The following is a 12,833-nucleotide window of genomic DNA, read 5'->3' on the forward strand; positions in this document are numbered from 1 at the left end:
AGCATCTCAAATGGGGTCATCTAAACCAAGTTCCTTTGTTTTGGCAATGTGAATACTTCTGTTTTCTAGAAGTTTTGTGTTGATTTAGGCTGCTCAGATGTTGAAGTATTAGGCAATCTGAGAGCACTTTCTGGCAACTGTTTTGTTTTATTTCTCCACAGCAGTGACTTACATGTGGGTGTATTTGTAGAATGCATTTATATAGCTAGGACTTCATGGAATCATAGAATGGTTTGGGCTGGAAGGGACCTTAAAGATCATCTAGTTCCAACCCCCCTGCCGTGGGCAGGGTCACGTCATGCTAGACCAGGATGCTCAAAGCCTCATCCAGCCTGGTCTTGAATACTAGTGATTTTCTAAAGTACTATAGACTTGTGAATTTTAATTTTTGATGAATGCTTGTTTATGACTCTGTTTTTGTAACAGCAGTGTATTAATTCCTAGATATAAAAACCATTTGAGGATACGAAGTTTTTGTGCTTAACTCACATGCTTATCAGTTACTGTGTGGGAAACACCAGTAGGCAACTAATTATACCAGTATTTAATTAATCTTCAGAAAATAATGTGTAAAAATCAATACTGCACAAGGCATTCCTAATATTTAAAAGCTTAGAAAATTGTCTTTAATCTTCAGTTATAATAACTTCAAATATTTTACTCAGAAGTTCCATGAGTAGCAGAAATGAAGCCTGTTTCCACTTTTTTTTTCTTGGCTGTGGTATATTTTCTCTATGCAAACCCCACCTACCTAAAAGGTCCAGTAACAACCTAACTGTGATACGTTCAAATTCTTCTCATACCTCACAGTGTACCCTCCCACACACGCACCTTGTCCTGAGTGTGTTTCGGGCTCAAGCTGAGTACAGTCACATCAGGAAACAATTCTTAAAGGTGTGGCTTAGAATTAGAAACCCACAATAAAATAAGACATTAATAATGTTTATTATTAATAAGAATATTTCTATTACTCACTCATTCTTTTTCCTTTTTCTTTTCTTAGAAAAGCTCTATACAGTCTTCAATGTTTTTGATGATGATTCTACCTGCTGGACCTATCATGAAGGTGTTTTGTCTATGAAAGTAACGAGAAAGGGGCCAGTTATTAGTACACTGGAAGCAGACTGGCTAGAACTAACCACGTTTTATTATAAACAAGGATTATCCTTAATTGATTCTTTTGTACACTGGGAAACTTCTAAAGGTGAGTAGTGTTCCAGAATATCATGAAGCTTTTACTTGTTTGTGTAGAACTACGTAATTTTTAAGTAGATTATGTTTTGCTTCTTGGTGTGAGGGGCAGTATGTAAATGTGTTCAGTTAGTCACTGTAAATTTCTAGGAATCTGATACCTCAAAAAGGGGAATAACTTGTTTTCTGTGCAGTTATAGCTCGGAATAATTGAAACTTCTGCTTTGTTTTCAAATTGAGGATTTCCAAAGTAGGAAAGTAGTATAGCATTATGATAAAATAAACCACCTGTGCTAGTTCCTTTTTCTTTGTTTTTTTCAAAGGAAAAGATAATGGGGGGAAAAAAATCATTAGATACATGCTTCCCTGATATTTGTGTTCTGCTGCTCACTGTAAATACTGTGCTGAATTCTGTTGAATGTCTCTAATTCTATTTCTAATGAGGCAAAAGAGCACCTTGCGTTCTCATTGTGCTTACTGTACCATTAAACCTAAGTCAGACTTTCTGTGCTTCCTGCTTTTTCCAGCCCTTTTCTGGGCTTAAAAATTGTTTCCAAAACTCTAAATTGCATTAAAATTTGACTGTTGATCCTGAAGTTTCAGGATGTTTCTGCAGGTTTTTCTCATCAGATGTGGGCATATGCAGAGAGTAAAGAACTCTGGTTTTGTCCTTGCCCTCAACTGTTGGCAGATGCTCCAGGACCTTTCCATGTAGCTGGGAGAGGGAGTCTTCCCTGGGCCCTCCTGCTTCTTGCACTCTTCTGCAGGAATCTACCAGCTCAGCTAATACTCGAATTCTTACAGTGATAGAGCTTCAGGCCCACAGGATTTTCAAATTTTCTTCTTCATTCTGCCAGTTTCAGTTCGATCTCAGTTTTTATTTTGGAGAGACCCTACTAGCTCTTTCAAAGTTCCTGGCCTTCATCCTTCTGACAAACAGACACAAGCCCAATGCCAGCAGTGCCACTGCCGGCCCAGGCGCATCACTGTACACCCACCTGAGCCCCAAATCCTGCCCTTTGACAGAGCTGTGGGACAGTGCTGTACCACCACTGACAACTGGGGAGGCTGTTTACTGGCTGAAGTATTTTTGAACTCTTAAAACTCTGTTGTTGGTAAAATGTGTAATTAAGAGATTCACTTCCATTTGAACTGAATTTGTCTGAAAGCCAGAAATTAGAAGTACCGCAAAAAATAGTCTGTAGCTAGTGTTGTGCAATTACTTGAAAACAATGTGAAGAAAATGTTAGTACTCTAGGGGAACTGACCAAAAGAGTCTGATGTAGTTAACTGTTTCAGAATTTATTATTGTAATAAATGTTGTTTGATTGCAAACTTAAGATTTATACTTCACTAATGTGATACTTTGCCTTTGGTTGGATCTGTTCATGTCTTGTTAGACTAAGTTCTAAGTTGTTGCTGATCCTTTAGAATTGCTTATGGCAGTTCAGTGTAAGCAAACAAAACACTGGGCTGCAGTGGAGAAAACTGTTTGAAAAGGTTTCAGAGACCTTAAATGAGTTTTGCAATACTTGGGCTGGTTATCAAGTGCAGTAGTTGACCTAAGTAAGTAGTTTTCTTAAGTCAGTTTACATTTGCTTCTTACACAAATTATACAGGGAGGGTAGACTTAACTGGGGTTAGAGTAGTTTTTAATATTTACTATATGCTTTATTTAATGCTTTTTTTTCCTCTGATGTTCTGATTTACAATAATATGCATTCAGCATCCCCTTCAGAGGTCTGGATTAGTGAAGGGCTTAAATTTAAAAAAAAAAAAAAAAGCTTAAAGAGTTTAAAACATACCAAGTCTTTGGAAGTTAGATGATGTGTGTTCTTCAAAAATCAAACCCTGAAAATAAGAGCTCTTTGGTTTTTGCAGTTCTCAGTAGTTTAGTTTTGAGTGTGAATCACTGCATTTCTGTAGCTCTGCAATAAAGTAAATCTAGCGATTGTCAGAAGAACACAAGCACATCAATGTCACTATATTTACCTCAGATTGAATTTGGCAGCTAGTCCCTCTCAAACTGCATATTTTGTGCACATAAACAGTCTAATGGCATAGTTTATATTGGCCATCTTTTGCTCTTAAATTATAATTCCTATCTGTTGAAGTCAGTGGAAGAACAAAGTTTCCTTTGGAGGAGGAGAGGTGAGAAATCAGACTCCTAGTTTTCAGTACAGATTTTTTTAGAGCTGGAAAATAACTCTCTAGAGATATGTTAGAATTCACTGAGGGGTGTTTTTGGCAGCTGTTGAAGTTAATCTTTGCAGCTGTTGTCCAGCAACAGCTTTGCAGTCTTCCCATTCCCCTGTAGCTGTCTGCTCTTCTTTATGTGGGTAACTATCCCATCTTTAATGCCCAGGTTATGACTTATCCAGGGATTTCATGCTGCCTCTCTGCAGCAGTTGGCGCTTCTGCTTCAGCCCCACTTGGTATCTGTTTGTTAGACTCATGGGTGAGACGCTACTGAATTAAACTGGGTATATTCAAAGGCATGGCTTGCTATGCGGATAGAATTCTGCAGCTGATTAAGTGGCTGTAACCACAGTAAGAAATTAATTTAGCTACTGAGTTCATAAGCTAAGATGTTTGTTCTTGAGGTGAACATTGAAGAGTCTGACAACCAGATAAAGGTTTAGCATCCAACAGAAGGAAACCAAAAATGCATTTTTGGGGAGAAAATGTTTTTGAGTAGTTGTAGTCATTACTAGAATTATTTTTTGTATGTCTGCATGTACATCTAATTGTCATCTTCACCTCACTTTTGCTTTTTTACTTTTTGACTGTGAGGTGTCTTTAGCAGTAGTTGTCCTTTTATACAGCTTTAGTGAAATGAGCAAATTTTAGCTATTGTTTTAGTAAAAAGAACCACCACCACCATGTACAAGTCAGGCAGCTGCAGAAATTCTCCTCTGGTTTGGACTCTACGAATGTTCTGCAGTCAGCAGAATCCTGTTGCTACCAGAGTCAAAATGCAATATCCAATTGAAGGCAGTAGGAAGTTTTAACATAAAAAGAATTAAAAACAAACAAAAAAAATCAGTGTCAATTCTTAGTAATTGCCAGGTTCTGTGTTCTGCTGCCAAAAGAGGATGCAGTCATAAAAATAATAAAAGTAAGTTCTCTTTTAGCAGCCGTTTGGATCATTGTAGTGTTTCCTCCATTTGCCTTGGGGGCTCTCATGATCATAGAAGTATCTAAGATCAGTAGAAATGCTGCAGCAATATCTTTACTTGTTCTGGTTTGCGTTATCTATCATGTAGCACTTTTTTTTGAGTACTGATATTAACAAAGATAAACTATTGTAAGTGACAGAATGGGCAGATAAACCAGCTAGCCATACATGTAACTTTTTCAATAGAGGTAATTTTTGACATGGTACGCTTTATGAATTATCAATTTGTCTTAAAATACCACTGACTGGAGGTGTCTTGTGTCAGTAACTGTTTGAAATTCAGAGTTATTCTATCATGACTGAAAAATGGTAGAAAAACAAATATTCTAATGTTGCAGGTGGACTGTCCGTTTTAAGTATCTTCCTGAACACTGAAGAAAGGTCAAAGCCCATGAATTTAGAAGATTGAATATCTATGAATTGTTAGGAACTGTGCATACATTCATATGTTTATGAAGCCGTATATTCAGTTCCATGTACAATCACATTATATTTATGTGTAGTCTAAAGATAAAATAACATGTCCAATATCTCCATAAATGTGTGCGGGAGATATATATGCACGCAAGTATCTAAATAATTGTAACTCGAACTACGTAAATCTGCTACATGCAATGTAGTAAAAAATGGTATGAATAGCTGGTATTTTATGGTACATGAACAAGCATGCTCCAAAAACAGGAGTTCCTGGTTTACATAGCACAATTTCTATGCCAATCTGCTCAATTTTTAAAGTCAGACCAGTTGTGTTCCATAAGTTTTCTTTGTTTGCTAGGTGTTTGAGTTTTTTAGTTTAAGTTTACATGCCTTCCCTGACTGGCAAAAACAATTGCCTCTTTATATCTCTTTGTGCAATATTGGAGATGATTTAAATCTGATATTCTGATATCAAATTCTATACATAATTTTACTGTTCAAAATTAAAGATAGTCAGTTCTCAGGTTACTTCTGCACAAAAGGTTTCCCAGTGGCTCTTAGGAGAAGCAAAACCAGAAAATGAATGAATATTTGATGCACAGTTTTAGTTTGGGCCAGCCGGATGCTGTCAGGCTTCAACAAGTGAGTCAGGGAGTTGTGCTCTGAAACTTCCTTCCCATCAGGAATCTTCCTACAATTGCTTCTGTTTCAGGCTCTTCCTGTGGCCATTTACGTATTTATTTAAGTAACAGTAGCTAGGCTTAGCGCTTCATGCTTCATTTGTCCTGATGCACTCTCCCACCATGCCAAAAGCCACATTTATTGTCGGGCATACAAAACTGAAGCTGAGGGTTTGTGCCTATCGGCTGCGAGGGATATGTTGAATACAGAAATTGGAATTCAGATTTGAGCGTGGAAGTAGCTAATGCTTTTGAGAAAATGAGATGGTTCGTAGTTCAATTTGTATAGAAAAAAGGGATATGAATAATAAATTGACTTGCATACTTCATCAGGTTTAACTAGATGTAGAAATAACCACAAATTTGAGTTATTTGCTGTCTTAGTTCATTTTATTTTAGAGGACTGTTCAATGAGAGAAAACAAGCCCATGTGTACATCTCAGTAAGATACCAACCTGAAACTTTATATTTCAGTTTATATTTGTCTTTATGTTCACAGGAGACTATTTGCCCAAATCTTTAGAAGGATTATTTATCTACGAAGAAGAGGGTGCTGGGGTTCCAGGTTCTAACAGGAAAGGAAATGATGCAATAGTTGTTGAACAATGGACAGTCATTGAGGTAAATTGGTGATTATTTAGCAATGCAATTTCCTACTTATAGTTTTCTTTGTTTTTTCATTGGACTGCTTACCAGTGTCTGATAAACGTGCAGGATGGTTTATGTGAAGCCACCTGCAATAAGCTAAACTAAAGCCTTGAATCATAAAAATGACATCAGGCCTGTGGCCATTGGTTAATGTGCATAAAAGAAATATGTCTCAGGGATTCTGGCCTGACACAAATGCTCATACCAACAAATACAACGACCAAAGACCAATTTAGACATGATTTCAGCAAGTGCAGCTCCACTGACAATGTGCTGAAGTATTTTTAAATAAAAAGTGGAAGAAAATAGTGAAAACTAGAAACAGACAAGAAAAAATTGATAGTGAATTGATTGAGCATGGCTTTCATATGTGTATTCATAGTAAAATTTTACTGCTAAATATGAAAGACTTCATTTTTCCTAATAAACTTGCATGTACTGCTGTAGCATGGTCCAGCAATAAAACTGTTCAATTTTTTAATATTAAGATTTTTGGTATGAATTAGTGACACCTGAAAGTAATTGTTGTTGGATGATACTAAGGGCTTACTCTTGAAATATTCGGTAGTAAATACATTGACCGATGTGAAAAGAAACAGCATAAAACTAAGACATATATATAAAAACAAGATCAAACAAACCAAAACCATCCACCAAACCCGAAAAACTTAAGTGTATAATTAGGGGAGATGCTTGTTATTCAAATGAGAAGTAAAAACCTAAATCTATCAACTGAGGCACCTATTATGGTGTTTAAAGTTTTAGGCATTACCGTAGCAACATGACAAGTTTAACAAGTGAGATGTGCTTTTGAATGTCTTGCTGAATCAGGGCTCATACCTGAAGTTAATACGTTCTGTCTGTCTTCCTAGTCTTCTGTAGTCTTGAACTTCTCACATTGCTTTCAGTTTGAAATAGTGAATCTGTGCTAAACAACACAGTTTGATGTTGTCTTGTTATAAATTAGAGGGGAGTTGTTTTAGTTTGTGTAGAAATGCAAATAAAATCTGTACAGAGTCTCTTTACTACTTTTTATAATTATTAATGTAGGGGTGTGAAATTAAAACAGATTATGGACCTTTGTTGCACACGCTGGCTGAGTTTGGATGGCTCCTGACCTGTGTCCTGCCTACACCTATTGTACGACATGACAGGTACCCAAACAATAGCTTACAGTGGTTTTGGTGTATACATCTCAAAATTATTAAGTCATTACTTGCATACTTAAATGTAAAAGGAAGAAAAATGCTAATAATGTTAACTGCATACAACATGAGTTGAGTAGCATTATGGTGGAATCTTCTTTTTCCACAGTTTTAGGACGATTGACTTAAGTGAATTTCAAACTAGACCAATAATCCTCAACTTAAAATACATTGTTTATATCTAAACATTGAAGATTTTATTTAAGAAACTTTTTAATCACATACCCAGTCCGCGGGTAGCAATGGGGCTACTCATATGCTTCAGATTTGAACAAGCATTGAAATGTTTGACTAATCTAGGACCTTAGTGAGTGACTGGTTTAGACTAGGTAAGAAGTCATGTTGTCACAAGAGTCGTGCAGTATTTATTGCAAGTTAGGGAAGAGAATGTGCTAATCCAGCAAGTTACTGGGCTGTTTCTCCTCTTTAATAGAGACATAATTGCAAATATAGTACCAAACTACTGGATTTCAGTTCCCTTTTTGTAGTATTTCTTTTGTCGACTGAGGGAGTTTTATATACATAAGAGCTAAATAGCAGACCTGGATCCCCTACAAGGCTTCAGGTTTTGGTTTTTTGGTCTTTTTTTAACCAAAAAAAGTACTGTGCTTTTTTCCTGGTATCAAGCTTAAAAATGACAAGTGAAACATAAGCATAAGCCTTTTTTCTTTCTCTTTTTTTTTTAATTATCCTCCCATTAAATTAAGATTGCCAAGGTTTGAAAACAAACAGATGTTACTCAGGCATGGCTTAGGGCCCATTAAGGACAATGGAAAGAGTGGGTGACTTGAGTAATCTGGGGATCCAGACCTCACTGTATTAAATCAAGACAGTGTGAAAAAGGATGCGAGTGAAAGGTTCTAAGAGAACTGCTCCAAGAAAGTGGAATTTTGTTCAAGTGATTTGGCATAATTGAATCAACTCACCCATGTGAGAAGGAGGTTTTTCTAGTCAGGAAATAGATGTTGGGGTGTGTTGGCTGTTTTTTTTTTTTAATAGTTTATTTTAACCAACTGGTTAAATGCAAAGACAGAAGAAATTGTGGTAAAAGAATATGTCATTCTGCTGTTTTTAAGGGTCTCTGTATGTTTCGTTTACTTAACGAAACTTAGGAAATTCTGAACTTGTAAAGCTTCTGCTCCAGTGAGAAGCAGTTTTCAGAATATGAAACAAAATGCTTATCCTTTAATTTCTTCCAACAAAACTTTGTAGTCTTAAGTGTGTTAGCTTTGAACATGATGTCTTCTAAGGGTACGTGAACCGCTGAGCCTGGGTTTTATAAACGGCTGAAATTTTTGGCCAGATCTGAGAGCTGGAGAGTAAGCCTTCAGGATCTGGATCTACTTCTTGAAGGATGTGAGTGAACAATGGGAGAGAAAGATTTTTGATAGTCATGGTGCACTGCGGGTTATAGGATGAGAGAGGTGTGTTAACCTCAAACTTCTCTTGTCCCAGAGTCAGTGTAACTGTACGCCGCCCCTGTAGGGTTTGGACAGCAGGGACAACATTGTCTTGAGCAGCTGCTGGTCAACCACTCAGAGTATCTATGCTTACAGCAGGCAAAATGATGCTATCTTGTACCTTGCAGATTGCACAGCAAAGGCATGGCCATTTAAAAGAAGCTAAGTGCTGTAACTAATAAAAAAAATGAATAGGAAAAAGTGCTGTAGGAAGTGTGAACAGATTCATTAGACTGGACCGGTTCCTTGAACTGGTAAGAAGGTAATATACCAGCGAGATACTTGCATTGCACTAGATGTCTGAAGCCACATTGCTTCCTAGATGTGAAACAACCAGTCCATTAGTAGCTGTGATCATGTAAAAGGGGATTGTAACATGGCCAAATCTGAAGTTGGATTCGTTTTGTATTAACACTAGACTAATAAAAAGCATTTTTCTGGCCTAAAGGGTTGGGTAGGTGTCTGCATGAATTGTCTAATTCTTCTTGTCCTAATGTGGCTTGTGAGATATTTTCAGAAATAAGATGAATCATGTTTTGTGTGCCTGTCATGTGTCTAATACACAGCTTTTCTTTAAAAAAAATAAAAAGCCCATGAACGAGAATTCCTAATTAAGAATTCTTAAGAGACCAAAAAAGAATGTGTTTCTATCCTAATAGGCTAATTACTGATTGATAAATACTATTTTTAGGTGTTGATGTTAGCATTTAAAAAGGAGAAGAAATTCCTGGGTGGTTACTATGTGTCTGATATGAAGGATACCATTACTGTGGTGGTGGATTATCCCAGGAATGCAAGTTAAATGTTTTAGTAAAGACAGACACTGTATGCTGCTGAACAGCTGTTCTTTTCCCAGACTTGGAACTCTGACCTCAAAACCCATCCTGAATATTAACAGGCTTCAGAAACAGTGAACAAACAAAATGAGCAACATTTTGGGACAATCTGGCAAATTAATGTTTTCATATTTTTTTAAAAAAAAAATTTGACAAAGTAAAGAAAATCCTATTTAACAATAAAAAGTTAACAGGGCAGCCTGCTCCCCGTTTTTATTCACCTTTATATTTTGCTCTAGTCTGTTTTCCTCTTCTATCTGTTGCGAAACTTCTGTCGTGCCTGACCAACAGTCTAACAGGTTCTGGGGTGTGTGAGGGTTGTCATGCACTGATGTGTTCCTTTCTGGGTTTTTACATGGTTAGGATTTGAAACAGTTTTTAAAAAAAAAAAAAAAAACACACAAAAAAACCCAAACAATGCCAGGCTGTAATGCCTGTTCCTGCATGGTTTTGTAGTTGGTTGAATTTTTCCTTTTTTACAGATATTCTTCTCCATAAAATATCCTATTGCACGGAGTGTCATGCCGCGTGATAGCTGAATGTCATGGGTCACTGTCCCATTTCAGGCAGGGGCAGCACTCCGTAGGGTTATTTAGTCTTTTAACTCCTACCTCAAGAGCTAAGTCATCTTGGATGCAGGAAACATTTCCTTGAGAAATGTTATCTTTGCAGTTACAAATAGAGCAATGATAGATGTCATATTCTTGAAACATGCAGAGTTGCGCTTTTTTTTGTGCAATGTTGTTTTGAAAAATAAGCACTGTGAGGTTTGGGGTTTTAGTTTTGGTTTGGTTTTTTGGGTTGTTTTTTTTTTGGTCAGCACACTATAAATGGCACAGAAGTTCCCTTTTTCTGTCAGTGATGCTTTTTCCAGGGTTATGAAAAAATGGGCATATGATGCAATGTTTGCTGTATCCATCCATATCTTCATTATTTCAATTTTGTCAGCAGTCACTAAAGAATTTTTTTGACAAAAAAGAATATAAGAGCGAGCCACAAATAATATTAGTGACCAAAAGAGCCTCCAGCATTATATACAACTCTTATTTATAGGTAAATGTTTTCAAGACAAGAATTTCACGATAATTAAGCCAAGTTCAGAAGCCATATAGCAAGGATAAAATTAATAGTCCTTTTAAGAGTTTAATCTAGTGACTGTGGGGGAAAGTTAGAAAATACTTTGCTGGTAACTTAGTGCTACTGCAGTTACTAATATGATATGATCATGAGCTTGTAGAGTTTCATACATGTTTGTGGTCTAAAATTAGAATTATTTCTAGGGTTTTTTTAACTTTTTCATTAAACAGATCCTTTAAGTCTTTGGTTTATCCCAAGCTGGTGTGTGTCTTGCGATTGAAAGCCCAGATCCTGGGCAACTCCAAAGGGGTGCAAAACTTTATTTTGGGAAATGCAAAAAGAAAAAAAAAAAAAGGCTTAAAAGAATTTGTCTTGCTCCTTTTGTTCATTTCTCACAAAACTTTGTCTAAGCTTAATTTGAAGTGCTTTGTCTATAAAATGGTCACACACAAAAAATAGACCTGTAAAAATCAGAGCCGCTGGCAGTAATAGTTAACTTCTAGCTTGATGGTAGTTTTGGGGGACTTATTAAATATATACAGATAATAAGAGAACAAATTCCTTGCCCATACAGCATGAGCAGACAAACAAATCACTGGTGTTTTAACAATAGAGTCTCTGTTGCTCTTCATCCCTCTTAAAAGAAGAGACAGGAAGAAGGCTTCAGTGGCCTTACTCTGCGGTGACCTGTATTTCCCCTCACTGATTACTGTAGTCCCTGAAAATGGGCAAGGCAGACTGTCCTCGAGCGCTGCAGAGCAGGCAGGCAAATGCAGTGCAAAAACACTGACTTTGTGGGTATTAATTTATCACGACAAACTACTTAACCTAAGTTTTCAAAATGCCCCGACTTATGAGGCAAAGATGGAATGTGGAAACGTGAGGGAAGCTGTGGAGTGGCTTGTTCTAAGCACTTTTTTCTCATTTAAATTCTGTGGAAATCCCAGTGTCATTGAGTTCTTTGTGAATTAAGCTCATAGCTGCTTTGTCGTGTGTGGCATTTTAATAAGGTCAGACTTAGAAAATTGTTAATTTACTTATTGTCCACTCACCATCATGTCCTTTCTCTGTTCTAGTAGAATTTGTACAAGCTGTGTCTTAATGTTTGGGCTTTTTCATTTCTCTGGAGGAATGCAGACACTGTTACAAAATAAGTCGTAGGCTCTTCCTGATGCCAGGGACTCTGCTCAGCCTTCTTGCCCGAGAGAGGTTTCCTAATTGATATTATCAAAACAGACATAACTGAGGCAGGGAGAGATACCTGGCCATGTGGAACAAGGTTACAGGATTGCCAATTTCCTTGTCATGACATAACGGTCTAACATGTTTTTTTTAATGAATGCAAATAGTGAGGTAGGGACTCTCAGAGCGGGAAACCTTGCGAACTTAAGGAAACTAATGAGTCCTTTCTCCTGCCTCGTTTCCCCCACAAGCTGGAGTTTAAGATAGTTCTCTCTTCTCATCCAAGGGAAGACATGCAAAGATATGCCATGACCTGAGTTCAGCTGGACTGAAAGGAAGATTGTGAGGGGCCAAACACCATCACAAAGCCATCATCACTGACTATTGCTTAGATGTAGCTGAGTATGCTGGGAATAGTGCTGTTTGGGGTATTTTCTCAGAGCTTACTTCCAGGAGCTCTGCTGGGGCACACTGTTATAACATGCTCTTCCTGATCTCGTAGGATTTTCCTTGGAGCAATCCCAAATGTTAAATATAAACTAATTCTATCAGTCCTAGCCCTGGCGTAACACATGAATCCGTTATCTCAACTTTGTTTGTGGTTATTAGGATTATGACATATCCATACTGAATACAAGATTACATTATTTTAGTAATTCTTTCCATAATGGTATGCATAATAATACTGTTTTACGATTGATAGAATAGATGGAATTATAAATACCTCAAATGAACTCACTACATGCCTCTTGTGTTTCTATTTTGCTACTTTTCTTTAGTGCGCTCTTAAATCTGTAGTCATTTTTCTGCCAAAGTATTTCAATATCTTTCCTTTATATGCATAAAGATCTTGTTGAATACCACCCAGAAGTAGGAGTTGGGGGGAAAAGAAGCGTTTATCAAAATGTAGTATCTGACATTTAGAAGAGCACAGGGATTTTTTTTAAACCTTCCCATCC

General features: G+C 37.0%; 1 protein-coding gene across 3 annotated transcripts in view; it reads left to right on the forward strand.

Annotated features, from left to right (window-relative positions):
• RFTN2 (raftlin family member 2) overlaps positions 1–12,833 on the forward strand; it is a 39,041-nt gene that overhangs the window by 12,048 nt on the left and 14,160 nt on the right. For all 3 annotated transcript variants that reach the window (XM_054209354.1, XM_054209356.1, XM_054209355.1), the window contains 3 exons: positions 1,004–1,204; positions 5,966–6,087; positions 7,165–7,268. In XM_054209354.1, coding sequence (XP_054065329.1) covers positions 1,004–1,204; positions 5,966–6,087; positions 7,165–7,268 — 427 coding nt within the window. The remainder of the gene's footprint in view (positions 1–1,003; positions 1,205–5,965; positions 6,088–7,164; positions 7,269–12,833) is intronic.

This window comes from Rissa tridactyla, chromosome 7 (assembly GCF_028500815.1).
Source record: "Rissa tridactyla isolate bRisTri1 chromosome 7, bRisTri1.patW.cur.20221130, whole genome shotgun sequence".
NCBI classification, from domain to species: Eukaryota; Metazoa; Chordata; class Aves; order Charadriiformes; family Laridae; genus Rissa; species Rissa tridactyla.